The sequence below is a fragment of the Microchirus variegatus genome (genome assembly GCF_963457635.1).
Source record: "Microchirus variegatus genome assembly, chromosome: 1".
Taxonomy (NCBI): Eukaryota; Metazoa; Chordata; class Actinopteri; order Pleuronectiformes; family Soleidae; genus Microchirus; species Microchirus variegatus.
The window spans coordinates 40,823,210-40,850,467 of record NC_139802.1 but is presented as its reverse complement, the minus strand read 5'-3'; the positions used below and the strand labels follow the sequence as shown (position 1 = coordinate 40,850,467).

Here is a 27,258-nt window from a genome sequence, read left to right as displayed (position 1 = left end):
AGGGTGTGTTGGCTTGGTTGGAGGTAGAAAGTGTGTTAAACCTTATAGAGCTGAACATGGTAATTCCTCCTCTGGTTTGCATCTAACAGTGGACACTTGCAGATATAGAGGTAGAACATTTACATATTCATGCACCTTTTTACCGCTAAAAGCTCCCGTCTCTTTGTCTCGTCTCAGGTGTGAATAACGATGACTCCCTGCTGCTTGGAGAGTGAAGCCGACTGAGAGGAGCGCCCGCCCCACTTCAACACCCTCAACGCTCACACACTCATAGGAATAACCATGCTGATCAAGGAGTATCGTATCCCCATGCCGATGAGCGTGGAGGAGTACCGCATCGCTCAGCTCTACATGATCCAGGTGAGTGGAATCCATCTTTAATATCCACCCATCCATTATCTATCACTTTATCCTGCACCGGAGGGTCGTGGGGGGTGCTGTGCCTATCTCAGATGACATAGGGCGATAGGCGGGGTACACCCTGGACAGTTCGCCAGTCCATCTCACGCCTACGGTCAATTTAGAGTGACCAATTGACCTAATCCTTATATTGCATGTTTTTGGACTGTGGGAGGAAGCCGGAGAACCCAGAGAAATCCCATGCACACACGGGCAGAACATGCAAACTCCTTGCAGAAAGGCCCTTGTTCCAACTGGGGCTCGAACCCGGGAACCTGGGTCTTCTTGCTGCAAAGGCGAGAGCGCTAACCACTACACCAACCATGGGCCCATCTTTAATATCATAGTATCAATAATGTTGGGCAAGTTACTCAGGAGGGCCTCACAGGAGGAATATTGGTTAGCATTGATGTGCACAAAAAGAAGGTCCAACCGAGGGCCTTTCTGTGCGTTTTCTCTGGGTGATCTACTTTCTTGAATGGTCGATTCAGGCTTTCCCTGAGTCTTTTCAATCCTTGAAAGTTTTTGAATAGACGCGGGTCATTGAAAGTGCTTGAATTTTGTGCAAGTTAAGTTGATATGAAGGTAAATGTCCCCCTTGTCTGTTACGATGCCACCTAAATGCATATTTTGATGGACGTAGACGAGGCCTATGCAGAGCGAACATTGAGTTGTAATGACTAGCGGTCTCTCGCTCTGCCGTTGACGTGAGATTCCGTGCAGAACAATGAGCGAGTAAAGTTAAGCAAGACGATGCCTGGGAAATGCAAATTTTGATACAATTGATCATTGCTTTTGTTGTGGCAGAATTCACCATCACATTAATTCGAAGGGTGTTTTCAATGAATGTGGATTGTTCTATGGTTTGAGTTTTGAGATGAGGCCATTTGAAAGAAGCAGCTAGTCAGAGGAAATAAATTAAATACGATGAAATCTTAAAAACAAAAAACAATAAATGAGCGATGTACTCAGCCATTCGCCGACACCCAATATATTTGTTCAATCACCGGACTCTAGACCACAATATATTTTGGGATTTTTTGATCAGATTGGAAGCTTTGGGGGACTGGATTGGGCCTGCAGGCTGCCAGTTGATGATCTATGCATTATGGGGACTTTGTCAAATCAGGAGTTCATCTTTGTGGGTGAAGGTGGTGGAGGTCGGGAGTTTAAGGTCTTGTCATAATGTGTCAAAAATGCACCTGAACACGAGTGTGGTGGTGGAGAACATGGTGAAAGGTCATGGGTCTGGGTGTGTTTTTTTCCTGCAGAGCAGATGTTGCTCCATATGCCTGTGGAGTGTGTTTGTTTCAGTCTATAATGTGTGCAAACACAGACACACACACACACACACATACATATTATGCACAGGTTTGTGGCGCTAGTCTACTGAGGACATTGACATTGACTACCCAGCCTAAACTAAACCTTAACCATAACCACAATTTAAATCTTAAAATGTGAGCAGTTCTTTAAAAAATTAGGTTCTGCATCATCAGGACCAGGTTTTGGTCTCCATGAGGACTACACTCTTAGAAATAAGGGTTCCAAAAGGGTCCTTCTACAAGGGCTGAGGTTCTACCTGGAACCATTTGCTTCTGAAAAACCCTCGACCCTTGAAAGGGTCTTTCAAGGGTTCTTGGTAACACTAATGGTTCCAGTAAGAACCATCCAGAGAACCCTTTAAAACCCGAATAAAGGGTTTTAAAAGGGTTCCAGGTAGAACCTTAACCTGGAGCCAAAAAGGCTTCTCCTATGTGGACAAGCTGAAGAACCTTATATGGTTCTACTTAGCACTTTTATTTCTAAGAGTGTACTGGTCCTGATAAGGTCAGTGTTTATGCCAGAGAAGGTAGCAAATACAAGAACACACACATTCACACACGTCAGCTGTTGGACCCCCTCCTCCCTTCCAGTGTAACAGCTGAGAACCAGGTTGTCATGGTAACCAGTGACATCAGCTGCAGCATGGCGGGAGCTGCCATCATTTGTTGTGCGATGAGGAACGAGAGAGGGAGAGAGAGTGTGCTGGTGCTGTCGGGAATACGACGACAACATCGTGTCGTGAACCCCATTTAGATGAATATGTTTCCTTTTGTACTATTTATGTTATTTCCTTTAAACAACATCCTGACACTTGAGTGAAACGTGAGTGTTTTTTTTTGTTACCAGCGTCGAACTCGACGTAACCACAGAAATTGGCCAACGGAAGGGGTTTGAGCAGCTGGTGATAACGTTTGATGCATGAGGTTCTGTGTGTGTGTGTGTGTGTGTGTGTGGACCCAAGGAGGGCAGCTGTGCACCGCTGCTTTATGCTAACCTTGCGGTGTCACATTAATTATTCAGCGACGGCTCAGTGCAGCAGAAATGAGACCCTCGGTGAAGGCAGATTCCACAGACGTGGTCCTCACAGTGACCGGTCAACCTCACACAGCACAACATCTGCTATTGGACATACAGTATGCTCTGTCTTCTGTCATTTATTCCCCTCATCTTTATTTTCCTGTAAGCAAATCAATTGGTCATCGCTCTCCGGGCAAGTGTCCCTCCACTACTCTTGTAAGTGCGCTTATATCTAATTTAAATAAAGGTTTTAGCTTTATAATAAGGACCAGGCAAGAACAAAGGTGTAAAATCATTATTTTATTTTGAAATTTACAAAAGTATCGAAGTCCGAAGTAGGCAAAAAATAGGGGTCCAAACACAAAAGTAGACTAGAAAAACACAGTGTTGTGGTTGTAGCCATTGAAGCACGTTTACACCTTACCTCCTCCCGCCAACCCGAAGATGCTGCCAACTAATAGTAACCATGGCAACTGCTGATTTGGGCCGACACATTGACCTAACTCGAAACCCCCTCCCTCCCGCTTCTCTGAAATATCACCAGTGTGGAAATAGTTTGGCTTCCTTGTGAGAAAACCACGGTGTGTAAGCACAGAGCATCTCCACATGCATCATAAAGTTGTAGACGTAACTACGAAAAAACAACTCCGTTAACACTGGCAACTCTTTCTGAAACCCTGGATTTAAGCATTTACTGGTTATTGTTACATATATTATTTAAAGGAGCCATATGTAAGAATGTGGCCAAAAACTGTTACTACGTTCAAATTCAAAATATCGAGGTCTTTTAGGTTTCGTTTTTGTGACGTGACTGGCAACCCGTGGTTGCTCGGCAGCTGAGACTCTACTGACTGCAATGATTGGTAGACGGCAGTAGGTGGCACCACATGCCAAAACATGATTTCAAAACATAAACATGATTTGCAGTCTGCAGAATATTTTTTTTAATGCAAATATTTTGTCTGTACTGTTGTTGTTGGTGAGTTCAGTTTGTTATATGAACATTATTCCTGAGTCTCTGTGACATATTAGGAGGATTTTATGGCCAGTTGCTTTACATTTATTACGTAATGCACCTTTAAATTTGCCAATAAGGCCGTAGTGTGCTACGTTGCAAACAAATGATGGACATTATATCACTCAGGACACCATGTAGACAATTGAAATTGGAATTTAAAAAAGATGTATCATTATTTAAAGCCAGTGATCCTAGAATAGACCTGGACTAGAAATAGACAAGTCTAAAAATGGCAGGATTTGGAGAATCTTGAACCACAATACTTTGGTACATTCCTTAAAGGTGCCATATGTAAGAATGTGGCCAAGAACGGTTACTACACTCAAATTCATTTGCAATCTTTGCACAAGATGCAATGTAATCATTTCTGGTGCTACTTTACCTGCTCACTTCTTATCTTCACCATCGTTGAAGTCGGTGGAGATGTAGCTTCCCGCGTCAGCCTCAGCCTCAGCCTCGTTCTGTGTTTACTATTAATTATCCTGTAGTTATCCTTGGTTTTCATCTCAGTCGATGTGCAGCTCGGGCAGCAGCGTGGAGAGGAGTGCATTTAATGAAGCACAAAGACATTAACCTTGTTAAGTGAAATGGAGCACAGCACAGTTCAAGCCAACTCAATGTGATCCTACTATAACATAAAGTCTAATCACCTGAATGCTTTGATCAACAGGAAAATATTAATTGCAGCAACATGTGATAAAACACACACACACACACACACACACACACATTATGGGGACTTGTCTTCCTTATGGGGGACACAAGTCCCCTTAACATAAATTATTATATTTTAAAGGGGACACATTACGCAAAACAACTTTTCAATCATTTAACTTCTTATATTTGGGACTCTGGAGAAAGAAACAAAAAAGAAAAAAAGTGAAAAGTTCTATTCTTGGCTCCACAGTGCAGCACAGAGTTCTACACAAACTTCCAGCCTCAGAGGATTTATCTGTCCAGTGGATACAAGTTATATATGACAGCAATGTGCCTGCTAGAGCCTGCAAATGATCACTTTTCCAAATGCTAACTGCTGTTAGCTCCCAGTAGCCTCTGTGGCTGATGTCATTTCCTGTCCCTTAAGTTTTGTTTTACTTTTTTTTTAAAGGTGGACCTTTAAGGTGGACCTAAAGAGATACTACTAAACCGAGCGTTCTGAACAGGGCTGTTTTGGCAGAGTTATTGAACTGCTGTGGTTGCCAGGTCGAGGTTTGGATGACTATCCTTGGTGACAACTTCTTCTGTTGTTGAAATGTTTTTTCTGCTTGGTGAGCGGGGTTTAATACTCCACCTACTGGTGGAAAATTCAACTTATAGAAATGTAAGTTTCCGTGTAGATGTGGCCTGAGTCTTTGTTTCCTTTGACAGCATGGACTGATGTGAAAGAGAGTCGTTTCACTTCACCACTGTTGCTCTCATAAACCTCCTCAAAGTTCCAGGGATAAAGCTGTATTATCAACACTTCAGCTTTGCCGCCTCAGGCTCCACGATTTGTGTATTAACGCCGCTCTTCCATGTGCTATAGCAGAAGGGACTCGGCCATGAAGAGGGTAATTTAAGACCCTCTGCTCCTCACCTAAATTACATTACCTGCTAGATTACAGGAATTTTCCAGCTGTTTGCCTCCCCTGACCTTCATTACTGATATCACCCCGACCTAAAGTCTTCAGGGGAGAGAGCTCCGTGTACAATCTCGGCTCTCGCTCTTGACCCCGAACACTCTGCTCTCACTGTTAATAAAGACTGTGATGATTTGTATTCACATAGCGGCTGCATATTACCACGAAGGGAATGAAATACCTTTTCAATCACAGAACAGCATCCACAGCGCGGTCCTCGCGACAGCGTTTACGCCGACTCGGCAACACGATTAAAACCTCATAGCCAGCGCCAACAGATGTTTAATCGTTTAATAATGTGTAGGGGCCTCGCAGTCTCGATTGTAAATCGAATATTGATCCGAGTGACGTCACAATCTCGGCCTTTGAAAGCAAAGGTGGAAGCGAGGATTTAACCAGTGTTGAGCTTGTAGCCTTAGTAGTACACTCTTAGAAATAAGGGTTCCAAAAAGGGTCCTTCTACAAGGGCTGAGGTTCTACCTGGAACCATTTGCTTCTGAAAAACCCTTTCCCGAAGAAAGGGTTTTTCAAGGGTTCTTGGTAACACTGATGGTTCCAGTAAGAACCATTTTGATCCAGAGAACCCTTTAAAACACCTTTCCTGAATAAAGGGTTTTAAAAGGGTTCTTGGTGGAACCTTTATAAAAAAGGTTCTACCTCTCCTCGCCTCGCCTTGGCACAACACAGTTTAGGTTGTGTTTCCATTACAAAATAGTCGCTCCTCAAGTTGGCGGAGACCATACACTCTTAGAAATAAAAGTGCTAAGTAGAACCATATAAGGTTCTTCAGCTTGTCCTCATAGGAGAACCCTTTTTGGCTCCAGGTAGAAACTCTTTATAAAGGTTCCACTTGGAGCCCTTTTGGAGGGTTCCACCAGGAAAACCCTTTATTCAGGAAATGGGTTTTAAAGGGTTCTCTGGATAAAAATAGTTCTTACTGGAACCATTAGTGTTACCAAGAACCCTTGAAAAACCTTTTCTTCTGGAAAGGGTTTTTCCAGAAGCAAATGGTTCCAGATAGAACCTCAGCCCTTGTAGAAGAACCCTTTTGGAACCCTTATTTCTAAGAGTATATTTACTTGCTGACCCCTGCTTTAGGGTCTATTTCTTGGATAATGTTCCACTATTGAGAGCTGGGGCCACATGCAAAAGACTGGACATGCAGAATGTCAAATACCTGCAGTTTACTTTACTGCATACATCTGTCATTATGCGGGATTTAACACACCAAGTGTGTATTAAACGAACGAAAGCAGAGAGGTTTACAGATAGTTTCTCCAAAATCAAATTATAGTGCTCAAATTAAACCAGAATAATTCAATCATGAATATAAATACATTTCATCACTCATAAACAGCTAATTTAAATCAGAGTAAAATGGCATTTTTCAACGTGTTATATTTCATTTTTTTAATGTCCTGATCAAGCTGCCTCCGAGTATGGGGTGCTGGTTTTATAAGCACCAATTTATGTACTGAAAATGATGTATGCATGGTTTATGTGTGTGTGTGTATATGTGCATCATTTATTCATATAGCCCTGGCGCAGTCCTCTTCTGAACTGCACTGAGGATTTAATATCCTTAATGGCAAAGAGCTTCCAAATGCTAGAGGAATAAAAGTGATGAATGTTCAGTTCTATACGAGAAATAATATCAGTTTTGTCTTTGACTGTCGTCTAAAAATATCACTCACTGGGTGTTCCCGGACCACGGAACATTAACAAATGGCAATGTGATTGGTTGTACTGAAGAGAGGAACCTATGTTTTACTCGATTATTATCCTAACATAACCCTAATATTAGCTGCAAATCCTCACCAAGACCCCTTAGGCACTCACGCTTTCCATGCATGGTCAGGGGCAGAGCTGCGTCACATTTCTGCCTGCGTGTACGCAACCTCGAATACGAACTCCATCTCAGGTTCCATTCCCGTAGCAAATTCCCGAGTTAGCTTCTCGTTTGTATGTCCTTGCATTCTTTGAGCACTGAGTTGTACATGTCTGGGTACCAATGTACATCCTGGCATAATCTCAAGCAAGTTTCCATGGTTACAGAATACAAGATTAATGTCACACGGACCTTTGCAGACATGGCATGGAAAGTATGATTTGGGACAGAGTGGTGCACCCGTGGTACTAAGGTTGTGCTCACAGCAAATTGAGTTTTGGGGACCTATTAATCCTTAGTGCGCACTATTATTGCTACTTTATATCACCTACTACTAAAAATGTGATATAAAATGAATCATAACTTTGACTCAACAACACAATTTTAAAGCCTGAATATGTGGCCTACACTCTTAGAAATAAAAGTGCTAAGTAGAACCATATATCCTCATAGGAGAACCCTACGGTTCCACCAAGAACCCTTTTAAAACCCTTTATTCAGGAAAGGGCTTTTAAAGGGTTCTCTGGATCAAAATGGTTCTTACTGGAACCATTAGTGTTACTAAGAACCCTTGAAAAACCTTTCTTCGGGAAAGGGTTTTTCAGAAGCAAATGGTTCCAGGTAGAACCTCAGCCCTTGTAATAAGACCCTTTTGGAACCCTTATTTCTAAGAGTGTATAAACACACACACTCAGGATGTCCATATAAGGAGTTGTGTATTATTCCCACGGCAATTAACCATGGGTGCACCTGCGGCACAGATCTGTGCCTTTGCTTTTGAAGCACATTGTGACACCAGGTCATCTTCCTAACCCCTCTCAGATGGACACGATTCACAGTTCGGTGGAGCAGTGTCCATTCTGGTCTGCATCAGACCTAATCTTTGCCTTATCGAATTATTTGTTGTTTTGAAAGCTCTGACTCACCCGATCGTGTCTGTGCAAAGCATTTAGGGGGATCCTCATATCACTGCAACAGCTGTTGACACAAAGCTGGCACAGACTTGTGGCTCTGGCTCCAAAAACAGTGTTCCCCACAAAAGATAAGAATGTCTTATTTATGTGTAAGAAAAGCACACTTCTAATATACTTGTGCTGCTGTTGTTTTGGTTCAGGGGGTGATTCCATAAACACAGTTTGACCATCTCGTGCTTTTATTGTGGTATTTTGGTATTTGGTATATACAGACGATCATGTGAAGCAACACTGAGTGGTTGTCAAGACTAGGAAAATGCTGTGTAAATACAGGACATTTACCATTCTTTGTACAATGCTATTGTGTTTTTATGGCTTTATTTTAAAACCGATTATTCTACATTTATTATTCTATGTGCAGCCTGTCTGACAAGTCTGCTTCTCCACAATATGAGAGGTTTGGTTATTTAAGGAGAGTAAGTGTGAACTGTGGAGGAGAGTCAGGAGGATTTGAAAGAGAGTAAAAAAAAAAGGAAAACCAGTGTCTCAGCTTCTGTCCTCCCACCTCAGCACTTTGGCTGTGCTGTGTCTCTCTGTAAAAAAACTCTGATGGAAATGTGTTTCACGAGGAATGAGGGACAGGAGTATTATGTAAACGCGGTCAGGCTTTTATTGGACGTTGTAACAGCAACGATAGGAGAATGGGAGGATGTGTAGAGACGCTACTTACATTTGCTCTTTCTCAGCCAAAGATTTAATTAAGAAATCGTTTTTGACAAGTTTTAGATTAATGTGTAAGGACGTTAGACATGATAATATATATATATATATATATATATATATATATATATATATATATATATATATATATATATATATATATATATATATATATATATATATATATATATATCAAAGGCACTTTTGCTAGGAATTAAATGAATGAGTCATGCTCCAATCACAGCCTCTTTGCATTTAAATAACACTCGTTTCTTGTTGCACCAATGATGCCTCACACTGCTGCTGCTGCTGGATCATAGTCATAGATCATAGTTACATACAAATGCATTATTTGATAAAAAAAATTTCATTGTCACATTTTAAATGGCAATGGAACCCAAATCAAAGCATGCATGTGTTAAGTCGATGTATTTATCTGTCACAGCTGGGTTCGCAGCTAAAACTCTTCACCGTGATGAGCTAATGGGGGATGACATGTGTCTGTTTGACTCTGTCCCGGGCCATAAATAATACATTTTTAAAACAAAATCTGGGCCGGACTTTGCCTACTCTGATGCATCCTGAGAATGGATTGCGTTCCTGTAGCTCAGGGATGTAGACATGTGTCCTCAGAACAGTGCGTTCAGACCTGTACGATCTTGTACAGGACGTTATGCTAATACCAAGTTTGAACGGGTTCTCTGTCTTTTTTGTTTTGGGTGGGAAGGTGGGAATCTCTGTACTTTACAGTATACTTTGAAATCGATTTTTTTTTAAATGCCGCATAAACATGGTATTAATATCCCCCTTCCCCTTCCCCTTACCCCTTTGACTGAGTTCCCCTTGACCCTCAATACAGAGTTGAGGGTACTGACGCTCTCGGACTGCTACATCAAAAATCGAGGCGACAAACCTATCACATCAACAAATCCGTAAATGCCGTCCTCACAAGTAACGTCTGTTGCCTTTACCATTTTAACGTGTCATTTCAAGGGTTATCGGATATCTCATCTAAACAAATAGCGATAGCAGCTAGATAACCGCTTACGAAAGGAACACCGGAATATTAGCATCGGCATAGCTACGACTAGCTAGTAATTCAAAACAAACTTGACTAGTGATTCAGAAAAAAAACGTTGACAATTGAAGTAGTATTATTACACATGACTGAAAATACATTTGTGGGACTCCTTGGCTTGAGACATCGCTTCCAAAAAGATTTAACGGCCGGTTTTCAAACTTCTCTGACAGGGGACGCGGGGATGCTGGGAAATTTGTCAAAACCGTCCTTTTCAAGTGCGGTCCTTTGGAAGCTTCATTTCAAGGGCTACGTAGCGCTACGGCTCGGCCCTAGACCTTAACCCAAATGAGAAACGAACGCACAAAAACAAGGGGGTTGGGGAAGAATTTTCCTCGTATGGTATTTTCAGATTCATCCACAATGACGTGTGATACCATCGCAGGTCTGTTCCACTGTTAAATAAATAAGTAAATCTAATAAATCTCCAACCCCCTCTCTCTGTGGCCTTGCAGAAAAAGAGCAGAGAGGAGAGCTGTGGCGAGGGCAGCGGCGTGGAGATCTTGGAGAACAGACCCTACGAGGACGGCCCCGGAGGCTCGGGCCAGTACACGCGCAAAGTCTATCACATCGGGAAACACATCCCGTCCTGGTTCTGTTCCATTCTGCCTCAGGCCGCGCTCCGAGTGGAGGAGGAGTCCTGGAATGCCTACCCTTACACACGAACTCGGTGAGATGAACACACACACACACACACACACACACACACACACACACACACACACACACCGTCTTCCACTCAATGTTTGCATTATTTCATTGACACAACGGCAAAAACCACTTTCAGCAGAATTATTCATGTTTTTTTTTTTTTTTTTTTTTGCAGGTATACTTGTCCCTTTGTAGAGAAGTTCTCCATTGACATTGAGACATATTATAAACCAGATACTGGAAATCAAGGGGACGTTTTCAGTCTGTCCTCTGTCGAGAAGAGACAGAGAACTGTGGGTAAGCAGAAATCACACTCCATCCTACCATCGCGTCACAAAATGAAATGAAAGTCTTGTATTATATTTGAATAAGCAAGACCAGACATTAACTGGACACAGTTGATGTTATTTGCAGGGACGACCACCTGTGTGTGATGCAGGGGAACACCAAAAAGAGATTTAAACGTCCCATATTATGCAAAATCAACTTTTTAATCATTTAAATCCTTATTTTTGGGACTCTGGAGGTCCTATCAGTCGGCAAAGTGTGAAAAAATATGACTCACTCAGTGGTCCTCCTCAGTCTAAGTACAGGAGATGAAACACGCGATGTTGACTTCCGTGCTCATTAGGACGCCACAATGCGCTAAATTCCTGGAAATGTTGTCTCGCGGAGCTCTGATTTGTCCGTAAAACACGCGAGAGTGCATCCGAAAAGTTATATTCTTGGCTCCACAGTGCAGCACAGAGTTCTACACAAACTTCCAGCTTCAGAGGATTTATCTCTCCAGTGGATACATGTTATATATGACGGCAATGTGCCTGCTAGAGCCTGCAAATGATCACTTTTCCAAATGCTAACTGCTGTTAGTTCCCAGTAGCCTCTGTGGCTGACCAAAGCATGTGACAGACATGTTCATTAGGTCACCAGGGAACTAGCTTAACTTGGAGAAATAAGGTATAATATGAGTCCTTTAACCGATTCAGGGAAAACCCAGCCCTAAGGACCACATGAAGTGACACAAATCAGATGTTCAGCCTGCTAATCTGAACGTAGCCTCTATCTGTGACTCCTAAACGATCCCTTGTCTCATTGCAGACCTCATAGATATTGTAAAGGACTACATCGCTCCTCATGAGTACCTGGTGGAGGAGGACCCGAAGCTGTATCAGTCCATCAAGACCAAACGGGGTCCACTGTCAGACGACTGGATCGAGGAGATCATCCAGAATCCTTGTGAGAACCAGGTCATGTGTGCCTACAAGCTCTGCAAAGTGGAGTTCAGATACTGGGGCATGCAGTCCAAGATCGAACGCTTCATACATGACGTGGGTATGTATGCGATTTGTGTACTTTCTGGCATAAAACCTGGACTTAGTGAGGCAGGACCTAATTTCTGAGGAACTGGTTAAGTTTAGGGCTAAGATTTGAATCATGGTTAGATTAATGTTGGGTCAGGCATTGCTGGTTATGTTTAGGGTTAGGGATAATACTTTGTCCAAATGAATGGAAGTCAATGCAGTGTCCTAAGACAAAAAGGCTGTACAAGGCAAGACTCTTCCTTTCCGACCCGTGAATCTCTGAGGACACGTTCTGTAATTACCAGCCATAACATTACACTTTTCAAGGTTAATCCACTTTTCCTGATTTATGTCACAGGAACATGATTCTGCTCCTCACTTAAATGAAATTACATGCCGATAAATCCTTGTTGCTGTCCTCCCAGGTCTGCGTAAAGTGATGGTGCGCGCCCACCGGCAGGCGTGGTGCTGGCAGGACGAGTGGTACGGCCTGACCATCGAGGACATCAGGGAGTTGGAGCTGGAGACCCAGCTGGCTTTGGCCAAGAAGATGGCCCACTTCAGCCTCAGCGAGGAGGGGGGAGCGGAGACCAACGGCTCGTCCGTGAGCCAGGACCAGGCGTCGGGAGCCGAGGCCACGGGGGCAAAAGCGGAGGCGGACGGAGGGAAAAACGGGGATTCCCTGGAGAATCGAGGGGAACTCACCAAACAGTGGTCAACGTCGTCCAGATCCTCCAACAGGTCGTCAAAGAGAGGAGGTGAGAGGGGCACCGATGCCACAATAATTATATTAATTCTGGAATTATTTTTCCAGTATTATTCCAGAATTATCTGTAGGTTTAACATATTTTTACAGAACCTGGACCTTTGAGTCCAGCGTACCAGACATTCTGTCATGCAGACTTTGTCGTATTCAGAGCCTTTATTCTGAAAAAGGTTTTACGACATGAATAACATGGCAAATTCAGGCTTTGCCTGATGAAGATTTGATGTTTTTCGCACAATTGCTTTGAAAAATATTGACCCGAGGCCAAAATGACTTCAACTTTTTACCTTCTTCTACTTAATTTGCCTCCTGTTTTGCGATGCTTCTGGTATTATTTACTTTATTAAACCATACTGAGTTTTTTAAGTTGTGGTTGCTTGTTGCAGGGCTCTACACTCTGAGAAATAAAAGTGCTAAGTAGAACCATATAAGGTTCTTCAGCTTGTCCTCATAGGAGAACCCTTCTACCTGGAACCCTTTTGGAGGATACCACCAAGAACCCTTGACAAACCCTTTCTTCAGGAAAGGGTTTTTCAGAAGCAAATGGTTCCAGGTAGAACCTCAGCCCTTGTAGAAGGACCCTTTTGGAACCCTTATTTCTAAGAGTTCCTTTCCTAGTTTTGATAGTATGAACTGGACAAACAAAGAGGGCCTGGATAAATCTGATGTTTTCCTTAATATCCATCTCCCTCATGTTTTTTCTTTGTGTGTGTGTGTTCACAGGAAGTCCTTCTCATCAGAGCATTTCAGAGTGGAGGATGCAGAGCATCGCGCGGGACTCTGAGGACAGTACAGACGATGAGTTCTTTGACGCTCATGGTAAAGTCGTCACACGACAACAACTCATTGGCTTTATTGACACCATGACACCATTTGTATTACACTCTTAGAAATAAAAGTGCTAAGTAGAACCATATAAGGTTCTTCGGCTTGTCCTCATAGGAGAACCCTTTTTGAGGGTCCCACCAAGAACCCTTTTAAAACCCTTTATGCAGGAAAGGGGTTTTAAAGGGTTCTCTGGATCAAAATGGTTCTTACTGGAACCATTAGTGTTACCAAGAACCCTTTTAAAACCCTTTCTTCTTGTAGTTGTTCCCTTAGTTCAAGGCATTTCCTTTTGTGAATCAGCATTGTGAAACATTAACTTGTGTTAAGTCATTATACAGAATTATATGGTTTACTCCATGGTCAAATTTATACAGGAGCAAGGGCTTCATAAAATAAAAACTACATTAAATGATGCTCTTATGTTCGTCACTGCATCTGCATGAAAAATGCTGATGCAGTGCTTATGAAGTGCTTATGAAGTGGTTTGTGCTTATGAAGCTAAACCACTTCATAAGCACAATTGAAAACTGCAAAATTGTGTCATTTTCCTAAAATTTCATAATTGGGAAATTTGAAATTAGATGCATATGGTCACATTCAGTTGTTATATTAAAATAAAATAGCCATGTGTGAAGAAACGTAACTAACACTCACACATTTTGTTCGACTGTTACCTTGCGACTGGCACAGTCATCAGGCCTATTTGTGTACAGTGCTACAACGCTGTGTGTAGATATAGGATATGCACGTGATGTGTTACAGTTTTTTTCCTGGTCTCACCTAGTCTCATCTTAGAAAATGGTCTCATGAGACAATAATTGCCCGTTTCCATTGTTGATTTACTTTTATGAAAGAACTTTAGGTCAGAAGATCTCAGATGAGGGTTCACAAAGGGCCAGAAGCATTGTTTTCATTGCTGGTCTCTCTGTGTTTCATGCAGAGGACTTCTCTGACAACGAGGAGATGTTTGCCAAGGAGATCACCAAGTGGAGCTCAAACGACCTGATGGACAAGATAGAGACAATAGAGGTGGATGAAGCACAAGGTAGGAGAGCATACAGTCTGCTGATTCAAACCTTTCTTTGTGAGGACATTTATGTCTCATCCTCACAGATTTTAAAGGGTTTTCTGGACGGTTTTGAACAGAACAAAACACTCAACCTTTAATATAACAGTGAATAATTCCTGTTTTCACAGAAGCCTTGTATCAGGAGTCAGGTGGGGAGTATGCTGGCATGAGTAATGAGGAGACGCAGATGGAGGTAAAGTCCTTTCGCTGTTTCTTCATTCATGTCCCTCTCAAACTTCCACCTTAAATTAAGGTACTTAAGGTTGATAACATCCCTCCTCTTAAATAGGCTCGTAGTAAATCTTCAGTTTGACCTCATATCAGGACCATAACTCAGTTACTGGCTTATAAGTTCACATTATCTACTGTTTTTATTAGTGCTTGAAGGATTCATATACAGATTTAATTAATATGTTGCCTCTGTGTTTGTTTCATATCTTACGTGCAGGATTGTTCGTCTCAGCAGTGTCTGCAGCCGTCCAAAGTCCACGTCCTCGTCCTGGTCCTGCACGGTGGAAACATTCTGGACACTGGCTCAGGTGCAGCAGCGCCAAGTATCACTTTACATGTGCTACGATTACTGTACATTTAGTTTGAATGACCTCAAATGCAAACCGTTAACCCTTTAAGGTACTACTCAACCGTTTTGGTCGACCACATTTTAAGTCACAATATCTCATTGAAAAATGCATCAAGCTGAACTCACTAACACTTAATTAATGTGACTTGTTCTGATTGTTGTACTTTATGGATTATGCAAACCAGGTTTATTATGAACAGACATCTCAACCGTTTGGTAGAAGCCTGTATCTGAAACACTATGGGTCTAATTTAAAAAATATATATATATATATATATATATATATATATATTGTTATAATAAGTAAATGAAATAAAATAATAAAAGATGCAAATAAATATTTTTTCCTTTGCTTTTTTCTTGGTGCGTACCTTAAAAGGTTAAGAATTAGAAACATCATCAGTGAAAAAACATCTTCATGGCTCCAGTTCATGAATATTAATGTAACACAAGTAATGTAGAAATCGAGGAACAAAACACCCACAATGCTTCACAGTGACATAAAAGTGAGGTGAGCTAAACATCAGATATTGTAAATTTCTCCTAATGAAACTGTCAGGCTTTTTTTTTTTTTTTTTTTACGAGTAACAAAGAGTTGTATTTCTTTTCTCTTTTTACGACTCAGAAGTTGACACGATGTGTATTACTTTACCCGCAGGCGAACAGAGCAGCAAGCAGGGGGATGTAAACACCCTGAGTGGGGCTTTTGACACCGTGATGAGGGTCCATTACCCTGCGGCGCTGGGCCGCATCACCATCCGCATGGTCCCGTGTCCCGCCGTGTGTGCCGACGCGTTCTCGCTCGTCTCTAAGTGAGTGACGGTTTGCATCGCGTTTAAATAATTCTCCTTTAACACGTGGATAACCTTTTGCGTCCTCTCCGCTCTGCAGCCTGAGTCCCTACAGCTACGATGAGGGCTGCCTCTCCAGCAGTCAGGACCACATCCCGCTGGCTGCTCTGCCTCTGTTGGCTACCTCTGCGCCACAGTATCAAGATGCCGTGGCGACGGTCATCCTTAGAGCCAATCAGGTGTACAATGACTTCATCAAGTCTTTAGAAGGAGCATCCTTCAATGGCCAGGTCAGTGTGACACCTGATATGAAGATGCACGGAGGTGGTGAAAGTGGATGAGTTTTGCCTACAAGTCAAAGCTGAATGTGTTTGTGCTTTGTTTTTTTCTTGCAGGTGTGTGTCATTGGCGACTGTGTCGGCGGAATCCTGGGATTCGACGCTCTGTGCAGCAGCTCAGTGACGGTGATAGAGAGCCAGAACAGTAGCAGACGAGGCAGCACCATCAGTGTGCAGGTATCAGCCCGATGATAAACATGATAGACTAACTAATAAGCTGCTCTGTGAGGCTCGGGACAGCAATGAGTCCAGGGTTAGATGGTGATGTCTGCATCGCAAGAAGGTCAGAATGACAATTCTGTTATTGATGTTGAGGGTTGAAGGCCTCTATTTGTTCTTCCTTCCATGTTCTGCTTATGCATAAACATCCACCATTCTATTCATATTCAAATTATGGCAGTCTATTTTTCCATGCTTATATTCCAATGTATTGTGCTATCTGAATATATAATATATTGAAATTGTTCTACTGTTGGCCAGAGACAAAGCAAACGATCTGCTGTGGCGACCCCTAATGGGAGAAGCTGACAAAACAAGAAGATATTGGTTCTCCTATGAGAACCTAAGCGAGCTTCACACGCCTCAAAAGGGTTACCAAGAGAAGGGAATGGGTTTTTCAGAAGCAAATGGTTCCAGGTAGAACCTCAGCCCTTGTAGAAGAACTCTTTTGGAACCCTTATTTCTAAGAGTGTAGTTAGGACAACCTCATCCATTGTCTTAAAGTGAATTGGAAGCTACTTAGCTGCTAAAAGGAACCTCACTTACATTTACTGGCAGTGGAATGAACTCCCAGTACAGCTACAATGAAATAAAAGCACACTAAGTAATGAGCTGTAATTCTGTAAAAGGCTAAAATTCAGAAACTTGACCGTAAACAGGTTTGTCTTGGTGTACAAATACCTCACACGGAGTAGAATTGGAATCAGATGGTTGTTATGAATTGGTAATTAGCTCTAAACACAAACTACAGCACTTGCGGAGGCCAAGTATTGGACAAATGAAACTGTGAAAGGTTTATCATCAGCAAAATTAGCTGTAATTCTGACGCCTGAACAAAGGATACTTCCTTCTAAAGATGCACCGGCTGGAAATTCTGAGTAATCACTAAAGAAAGTAGGATTTATCCTCTGTGCATCACAAAACGTTTCTACCAAATGTCATATACTTAGAAATAAAAGTGCTCAGTAGAACCTTGATAAAAGGTTCCACCTGGAACCCTTAGTGTTACCAAGAACACTTTTAAGAACCCCCAAAACTGTAGAATTCGTCAAACTTTAAAGACCATTTAACCACATCTTTTATTCCTGACCTACTTGTTTCTGTCCTCTCTTCATGTCTGTCCCTCAGGACACAGACCTTCTCTCTCCAGGTATCATCATAAACAGCGTCTCGTCCCTCGAGGGAAGCCGCCACCTGAGCCGCAGCAACATTGACATCCCTCGCTGCTCGGGCCCCGACGACCCCACGAAGCAACTTCCGCGCAAGCGCAGTGATTCCTCCACGTACGAGCTAGACACCATCAAACACCACCAAGCCTTCCTGTCCAGGTGAGACGCAGGAATGGACAAAAACATGTCACTTGCGTCAATATTTTTAAGGCGTCCTTGTTCAGAACAATGCCGACTATTATGATGGTAAATTTCAAGTCATTCCGAGATACTTTTTGTTTTTGAGAAGAAAGTCAGCTCACTGTCAAAGTGCATCAGGGCAAATAGATAATTTCCTGAATTTCAAAAATTCATTAAAATTATTCCTTAAGAGGTTTGCAAATATTTTCAACGGATCCTTGTTCAGGGCGATCCCGACTATTATGTTGGTAGATTTCAAGTTATTCCGAGATAGTTTTTGTTTTTGAGAAGAAAGTCAGCTAACTGTCAAACTGCATCAGGGCAAATTGATCATTTCCTGAATTTCAAAAATTCACTAAAATTATTCCTTAAGACATTTGCAAATATTTTCGATGGATCCTTATTCAGGGCGATACCGACTATTATGATGGTAAATTTCAAGTCATTCCGAGATAGTTTTGTTTTTTTTGAAGAAAGTCAGCTGTCAGGGCAAATGGATCATTTCCTGAATTTCAAAAATGTATTAAAATTATTCCTTAAGAGATTTGCAAATATGTTCAACGGATCCTTGTTCAGGGCGATGCCGACTATTATGATGGTGAATTTCAAGTCATTCCGAGATACTTTTTGTTTTTGAGAAAAAAGTCAGCTCATTGCCAAAGTGCATCAGGGCAAATGGATTATTTCCTGAATTTCAAAAATTCATTAAAAATTATTCCTTAAGACATTTGCAAATATTTTATTTATATTGAAGACCAATTACAAAATAAAACTTAAAAACTCTCCCATGTGAATGTATGAGCTCCATTGTTGTGTTTGTTTTTAGTTTCCATGGCCCAAACGGACCTGGTTGTACTTTGAATGCAATAGTGTAGTTTAATCCTGCAGATCAAATTTTTTTTCCCTTCTATGTCACTTCCAGGACTATGTTTCTGATCCTTATCAAATTCTTATCGTAGTTGAAAAGCGATGAATTTAAAAAGTCACAACATTAGTTTTTTTTTCCCTCATCTCTCTGAGCAGTCTTCACTCCAGTGTCCTCTACACTGATCCTGGGTCACGGCGATCCAGCAACAGCACCATGTTGGAGGGAGGCTCCTTGGGAAAGTTCGACTTCGAGGTGACCGACTTCTTCCTCTTCGGCTCTCCTCTGGGGCTTGTGCTCGCGCTGAGGAAGACTGTGGTGCCCTCGTTAGATGGTGAACAATGTTTTCTTCCCTTTTGTATGTCATGCTGCAGTGTAAAGAACAGTGTAAAGGATATAATCAGTGTAGTAGTTTTTGTTTGTTTCTGAAAATCTTTTCATGCGATAAGGCCAATTCATAGATGCAAGAAGGTTGCCAGTTCAGATCTCAGTTAAACTAAGGGCCTGTTTGTGTGGAGTCTGCATGTACCCTGTTTCTCTGGGTCCTCCAGCTTCGTCCCATAGTCCAGAAACATGCAGATTAGGTCATTTTGATACTCTAAATCAGGGGTTCTCAAAGTTTTGATACCTGAGGGCCAATTTAGGAACCCAACATTGGACAGAGGGCCGCCAAAGGAAAAAAACCCAGAAAGAAATCCCATTTGTAATCATTTTAAAGACCAGATTGCAGTTCTAAAGTTAAGCGTTAAGTAATATAAGCGTTATTATAATGTAATTTAAGCGTTAATATAATAACGCTTTATAATTTACTGGGTAAACTAATTACCCAGTATTTTGGCCATTGTTCTTACCTTCTAATTACAGGTTAATACCAAGTAACACATTTCTCTTACCATATATTTACTGGGTAAATAGCTAGCAATTGGGGGCTGTAGCTACCTGCTTATTACCCAATAATACACTCAAATTCACCATACAGAAACCAGGTATATACCCAGAATTTTTGTTTACACTTATTGGTCTGTATCCAGTAATGTCCAATAAACATTGGACAAGCTTAGTAGCTCCTGGATTAAAACTATCAACTGTAATTCATCCGCGGGCCGCACTTTGAGAACCAATGCTCTAAATTGACCGATGGATGGATGGTTCCACACTGTAACACCTCTAACACCACGTCTCTCCTCCAGTGTCAGCCTTGCGTCCAGCCTGTCAGCAGGTTTACAACCTGTTCCACCCGGCTGACCCCTCGGCCTCGCGCCTGGAGCCGCTCCTGGACAAGAGGTTCCACCTGCTGCCTCCCTTTAGTGTTCCACGTTATCAGCGCTTTCCTCTGGGCGATGGGCACTCTGCTCTCCTGGGTGAGCCCATGCACACACACACATCCTATACATCAGCATGTTTGTATGTACAGTATATGGGTGAGTCTTTATGTTTTCTCTCTTCTGTCCCTCATCTAGTGGAGACAGTGCAGAGTAACCCTCAGCTTCTAATGGAGTCTGTTGCGGCTTCCCAACGTTGCCAGGAGAGCGTCGTCAGCGAGACCACCATCCCTGTGCCCGTCCTCAACTGGCAAACTTCACAGCTCCACACAGAGAGTGTGTTTCTCTTAGCGTTGTCTTATGTCACTATTATCTCCCTCCTGTTTCCTGATTTAAATATAACTCGTGCAGTGCGCGTAGGAAGCATGTATTCCTATAGTAACGTAAAGGCTAACGTAATACAAACAATGTGCAACCTCATTAGGCAAGGATATAAGACACTCTATACTGCACATTCTTGTACCCTCTTTATATACTGTATGTTTAAATATAGTAGCAGCCAACATGTTCTGAGTTCTATGGGTTAATGCAGGTCAATTCATGACAACGTTCCAGGTTATTTCACAGCTCGATAATAAACTAAATGTTCTTCCCTCTCTCCCAGATCTGGCCAATCAAATCTGCAAAGGTGAGCAGAGATTTTCATAATCATCCAATGAAAAGAAATCAACATAAAGGACTTTTTATGAGAAAAACATTATTTCATTATAAATAGGCCATTATAGCAGACGTATTATGCAAAATCAACTTTTTAATCATTTAAATCCTTATATTTGGGACTCTGGAGGCCCTATCAGTCGGCTCACTCATGTTTTTGTGGTCCTCCTCAGTCTAAGTACAGGAGATAAAACATGCGAGAGTGCTGGCGAGGGCAACGGTATTTGATAACCGGAAGTCCGCGAAAAGTACTATTCTTGGCTCCACAGTGCAGCACAGAGTTCTACACAAACTTCCAGCCTCAGAGGATTTATCTGTCCAGTGGATACATGTTATATGACGGCAATGTGCCTGCTAGAGCCTGAAAATTATAACTTTTCCAAATGCTAACTGCTGTTAGCTCCTAGTAGCCTCTGTGGCTGACATTTCCTGTCCCTTGAGTTTCGTTTTACCTTTTTTTAAGGTGGACCATTAAGGTGGACCTAAAGAGATACTACTAAACAGAGCGTTCTGAACAGGACTGTTTTGGCAGCAAAATGAACCTCCTTCTCATCATATTGACTCGTACTACTTCATGTATCCTCTCTCTTCTCGCCTTGTCATAATATTTACTTCTCTCTCCACAGCAGATGCTCTTCACTCACCTAATTTCGTCGACGGCCAGTATCCGCCGCCCACGTCACCCGGCGTCCCTCACCTGCGCTGCACGCGCAGGGCCAGCGAGGCCAGCATAGCGAGCCAGGTGTCGGGCTTAGCCGACGCTTACACCGCCTCCAACATCGCCACGAGTGAGTTGCCACTTTAACCTCTACGGTCTGATCCGTATCTTTGCCAACGAGGTGACTTTCTGTATGATGACGAAGCCATTTCCTCCCTCTGAACATCCCCCCTTCAGCACACAAAGTGAGCCTCAGTAAAAGACCCAGTCTGCTGTCCCACCTGGCTCTGCCCTACAATAAATATGCCGCTCGGACGACGTCGTCATCCGCTCGGTCGCGCGACAAAACGCGTCGGGCGTTGCCGAGATCCAACGGTGTGGAGTCAGAGCAGAGCTCGGACTTTAGCTCTGACGTGACTTCCCACCTGACCGATGACATGTCTGATGTCACAGACATCGGCTCTGCTCCCCCGTCACCGGGGGCGTTGAAGGACATAGAGCAAGGTATCCTGGGAGCTGTAGTACGAGGACACGAGGACATGGACGCTAGAGTCCGTTCCCTCTTTCCTAGTTCCTAGTAGTCCTGTTTCTAAAGATCTCACCTGAGACCTGTAAACCCTGTGTCTTGTGTGACTTCTCCCTGGAGTTTGAGCTGTAGTTCTACGAGTGCGAGTGTACGTTTCAACCCTCTTAACACCTTCAACACTGTGCTGTCCCTCTACTTCAGTGGTTCTTAAAATTGGGGGTCCAGGGAAAAGGAAATGGTTGGACACATTTTTTAATTTTACCTCACCTTAAAAAGTTAATCTTAAATAGTTCATACATTGCTTTCTGATCAAACAATTTTTTTTTTTTTTTAGCTTACTGTAGCCTCATTTGTGACAATTAGGTCAATCCAAACGAATGATTTCAATCACTGAATTCACAGGGTAACGTGTGTGTGCCATGACATAAAATCATTGATTATCTCTATGGATTTTGACCAGAAAAGACTAAATAACAAAAAAGAACTATTCCTTTCACGGTCAACATTTTTTTTCTCGTGAAATACATGAGGACCATTTCAGTTTTAGAGCCTTCTGAACTGGATTCTTCTGCAGTGGAATGAGATCGCGATTGTGCTCGCACTGATTCCTAAACTCACTGAGACTCACTTTTTCCTATTTTTTTTCCCCCCCTTCACCCTTCTGTTGCAGTTGCCTCTCGTTGGTGGGGCAGTAAGAGGACAGACTATGCTCTCTACTGTCCTGACGCCCTGACGGCGTTTCCCACGGTGGCTCTGCCTCATCTCTTCCACGCCTCCTACTGGGAATCCACAGATGTTGTCTCCTTTCTACTTAGACAGGTACAGTGATGCTCCCGGGCTTATTCATTTCTCATCTCGACCAATCAGAGCCTTGTGCAACCCATAACGTGATTATGACGGAGCCGAGAGCAGATCATTGAGGACTGATTTTGCATCTGTTGTTGCCACTGTTCTCCTTGGCCAAGTGCATTCAAATAAATCCTTGAGCCTAAAGACCAGAAATGTTCTGCGCTATTTATCTTCTTGACAGGTGATGAGACATGAGAATTCCAGTATCTTGGAGCTGGACGGGAAAGAAGTCTCTGAATTCACTCCGTCCAAACCTCGAGAAAAGTGGCTTCGCAAGAGAACTCACGTCAAAATCAGAGTAAGACCTGTTTTCAGTCATTCGTAAAAATGTACAAAAAGTGTTGTAATTCCTACACCGGTCACCTGATTTGGATGTAAATACCCTTAAATCAAAGCTGAAAGTGTGCCGTTAAAGCACATCTTTTTTCGTTTCGTTTCATTTCAAATCCTTCGTTGTTCTCGCGCGTCAGAACGTGACGGCGAACCACCGCGCGAACGACGCCGTGTTCACGGAGGACGGAGCCCAGACGGTGGCGGGACGTTTCATGTACGGTCCTCTGGACATGGTCACCCTCGCCGGAGAGAAGGTATTAACGCGATCGATGTGTTACGTCATCGTGTCACCTGTGTCCGACAGTGTCGCTGACGGCAACGCGTTTTTCCTTTTTCTCGCAGATTGACGTCCACATCATGACGCAGCCTCCCTCTGGAGAGTGGGTGTACTTCAACACCGAGCTCACCAACAGCAGTGGACGTGTCTCTTATGTAATCCCCGAAAACAAAAGGCTTGGTGTCGGTGTGTATCCTGTCAAGATGGTCGTCAGGTATGCAGTGTTTATTATTATTTATTACTCATAATTATTATAATTATAATTGTCTGTCTCGTGAGTTGAAATAAAGCCGATACATTTGTTTTCTCCTTCCAGGGGCGACCACACATTTGCAGACAGCTATCTAACTGTTTTACCACGGGGAGCAGAGTTTGTCGTTTTCAGTATCGACGGCTCGTTTGCTGCCAGTGTGTCGATCATGGGCAGCGACCCAAAGGTCCGAGCTGGAGCTGTAGACGTGGTGAGGTAAGGATCGTTCCCAAAACAGAGCACTTTTCGAGATCTAGGACATTTTGTTGTACTTTCTGTCAAACATTTAATGTGTTAGCGATTGATCATGGAGTTCCTCAAGGAGGCATTCTGGGCCCTGTCTTGTTTTCTCTGCCCACGCTTAGAAATAAGGGTTCTAAACGGGTCCTTCTACTAGGGCTGAGGTTCTACCTGGAACCATTTGCTTCTGAAAAACCCTTTTCCCGAAGAAAGGGTTCTTGGTCACACTAATGGTTCCAGTAAGAACCATTTTGATCCAAAACCCCTTTGCTCAATAAAGGGTTTTAAAAGGGTTCTTGGTGGAGCCAAAAAGGGTTCTCCTATGAGGACAAGCCGAAGAACCTTATATGGTTCTACTTAGCACCTTTATTTCTAAGAGTGCATGATATTGTCAGTCACAATAATGTCAATCGCTGGTATGTGGATGATACATGATTATGTTTTGTATATCTGTGACTACTTCTGCACTCTTAGAAATAAAAGTGCTAAGTAGAACCATATAAGGTTCTTCTGCTTGTCCTCATAGGAGAACCCTTTAGGAGGGTTCCGCCAAGAACCCTTTTAAAACCCTTTATTCTGGAAAGTGGTTTTAAAGGGTTCTCTGGATCAAAATGGTTCTTACTGGAACCATTAGTGTTACCAAGAACCCTTGAAAAACCCTTTCTTCAGGAAAGGGTTTTTCAGAAGCAAATGGTTCCAGGTAGAACCTCAGCTCTTGTAGAAAAACCCTGTTGGAACCCTTATTTCTAAGAGTGTCTAAGAACGTTAAATATCAGAGAAGCAGTTAATAAAGGCTCCGATTAATATTTTGATCTTAAGAGGATGACAAAGACCAAAAATAAAATGAAATGCTTGTTTTTAGCCAACATTTTTAATCCAGGATGTTTTGGTATTGAAGAAAAACCTTGCACACTCTGTGTTATCTATGATACAAATTGCTCATTACGTTTTAAAGAATGAGTCTTTTGTCTGCATGTACTGAAGTTAACTGCATGTACAGTGAATAACTATTTGCTCTCACACTATCATCATTTGCAGATACTGGCAGGACTTGGGCTATCTGATAGTGTATGTCACGGGTCGCCCTGACATGCAGAAACAGCGCGTGGTGGCCTGGCTCTCGCAGCACAACTTCCCCCACGGCATCGTCTCCTTCTGCGACGGGCTGGTTCACGACCCCCTCCGCCACAAGGCCAACTTCCTCAAACACCTCATCAACGAGGTAAGAGAGGCTGATGCGTGTGTGTGTGTGTGTCTGACACATTTCATACCTGAAGACTCTGAACGCTGACCCCTCACATTCGATCAGGCCCACATGAGGATCTTCGCAGCGTACGGCTCCACCAAGGACATCTCGGTGTACACGTCCATCGGTCTGTCTCCTTTTAACATCTACATTGTGGGAAGACCCACAAAAAAAATGCAGCAACAGTGTCAGGTGAGCAGTAAATCACAAATCATCTTTAGTGCAGTGCAACTTATGGGCTCTTTTTCCATTTTACAGTCCTAGCACTACTCGACTTGACTCTACGAGTTACTTCTACCCAACGATGTGGGAGTGAAGTGTTGTTTTAAGTGGCTCTGTGTGTCTGTCTGTTTGCGCTTCCGCACTTGCACTTCCCAATGTGACCAGCAGAGGCCGCCAGAGGCTTGTTGCGTGAATGGGGTGAAGTCTGAAGTCTGATCTTGCAAAAATAAGCCTAAGACGTATTCTGCTACATTTGCAGTGAATACACCATTGTTCCTAACAGGAATCTGTTTTTTTTCTCCTAAAAACCTTTTTGGATGAGAAATGTTAACGAAAATCAACTGATAATGTCACAAAAATGGACTCAATTTAGTCAGAAGATTGGATTTTTTAAAAATCAAATTAGCATAAAAACCTCATTTTTGGATTCAGTGGTGCAAAATAGTCCCAATTCTGTTGAAAACAGACAACTTACTTTTTTTTGTAACCCAGTGTTATTAATGTGATTTAATGATGATTAACTATTTCCCCCCCAGTTCATCTCGGATGGCTACGCCGCCCACTTGTCCCAGCTGGAGTACAACCAGAGGTCTCGCCCGGCGAAGTCCGCCAGCAACCGCATGGTCCTCCGAAAGGGCAGCTTCGGCCTGGGCGCCGCCGGAGGCGACTTCCTGCGCAAACGCAACCACATCTTCCGCAGCATCTCGTCCCAGAAGCCCGGAGGAGGAGGAGCCGGCTCGGCGTCGCCCGGCCAGCCGGGCCGGACCGAACGAACGCAGAGCCAGTGCGAGACGGAGCGCGAACGAGGCATCGCCACCATCGCCACCCAGAGAAGTATGAGCATAGCGGCGGGCTGCTGGGGCCGCAGCGGGAGCACCAAGGAGGGCAGCGGAGGGTTACTCGGGCCAAAATAATTCAAAGAAGGAGCTGCGGTTGAAGAGGACGCAAGGCCCGAGCCACCATGATCTCTGGATGAACGACGGCTGGAATGAAGGAAGTAGAGATGAAGGGGTTGGATTCTAGAAAAACGAAAAAGTCGATGAGGGATGAAAACATGGAACAATAGACAAGGAGAGATATTTGGGGATCTGTTCAGGAGGAGTGGACGAATCAGGCCACATGGGACGCAGTGAACAAAAGACAGTTCTGTAGCATGACTCTTTTACAGTTATACCTTTTTTTATAGGAGACATCATTTACTATTAAAAAAGGTGACAAGGAAGGGTTTAGAGAATCATTGCAAGCCTTAAAGTTATCTCGTATAACGGGACGACCCCCGAACTCCTTTCTAAACACACACACACACATGCCCACAACGTTCACCCTCATGAGCTCAGGACAAACTGAAAGAGCCAGATTCATCTTCAAAACGCCAAAAGCCAATGACTTTCACCTCGGTTTCTGTCCCACCTGTCGGCTACGTGACGTGGCAATAAGTACGAAAAAAGAGAGTCCTCACAGTGCAAAAGAAGGGTCAGGTCTCCCAAATTACAAAATATATCATTTTCATCTTTGACCATTTCTGGTATTTATTTATTCGTTTTGCTTTTATTTGTCCACAATGTGGACAAAAATTAATAATCCTGATTTAGATGCCAATTAGAAATGGCATCATCTCATCTGGTAAATAAGCTCAAACTCGCTGTAAAAGTCACATTGGTGAATCAGTACATTTTGAGCATTGAACTGAGCATTCATAAAGGGAGGATTTCATTTGGTATTAGATGATGGGATTATTGCCTCATAAATGGTCAAATGAGTGCTTTAAAAAAAAAAATACAGACAATAAAACGGCCACAAAACAAACATTATGCCCTTAAATGTGAAGGTACAGTGTGTAGAATTTAGCTCAATTTTATTAGCGAAGTACCTACCCAAGTGTGTTGGAAAAACAGTGTGGTTAGCATTGTGGTTATTGTTAAAAACTTCCAAAATGGTGGTC

At 42.8% G+C, this 27,258-nt stretch overlaps 1 protein-coding gene across 3 annotated transcripts; it reads left to right on the top strand.

Annotated features, from left to right (window-relative positions):
• Window positions 1–282: 282 nt before the first annotated feature.
• LOC310936730 (membrane-associated phosphatidylinositol transfer protein 2-like) lies at window positions 283–26,230 on the top strand (the record flags this gene model as incomplete). 3 transcript variants are annotated; one of them, XM_083900856.1, is made up of 26 exons in its annotated part: window positions 283–360; window positions 10,435–10,649; window positions 10,806–10,927; window positions 11,729–11,962; window positions 12,357–12,689; window positions 13,421–13,516; window positions 14,466–14,570; window positions 14,723–14,787; window positions 15,043–15,133; window positions 15,833–15,986; window positions 16,066–16,255; window positions 16,361–16,480; window positions 17,651–17,850; window positions 18,895–19,070; window positions 19,927–20,097; window positions 20,197–20,334; window positions 21,342–21,503; window positions 21,611–21,877; window positions 22,570–22,718; window positions 22,930–23,046; window positions 23,219–23,335; window positions 23,424–23,572; window positions 23,675–23,824; window positions 24,887–25,070; window positions 25,158–25,286; window positions 25,853–26,230. In XM_083900856.1, 26 exons carry the CDS (start codon window positions 283–285, stop codon window positions 26,228–26,230), a joined length of 4,290 nt encoding a protein of 1,429 aa, XP_083756982.1. The 3 variants fall into 3 exon arrangements, with proteins under 3 accessions (XP_083756982.1, XP_083756984.1, XP_083756983.1); XM_083900858.1 differs by lacking the exon at window positions 21,611–21,877 and having other exon boundaries at window positions 21,345–21,503; XM_083900857.1 differs by lacking the exon at window positions 21,611–21,877.
• Window positions 26,231–27,258: the final 1,028 nt, after the last annotated feature.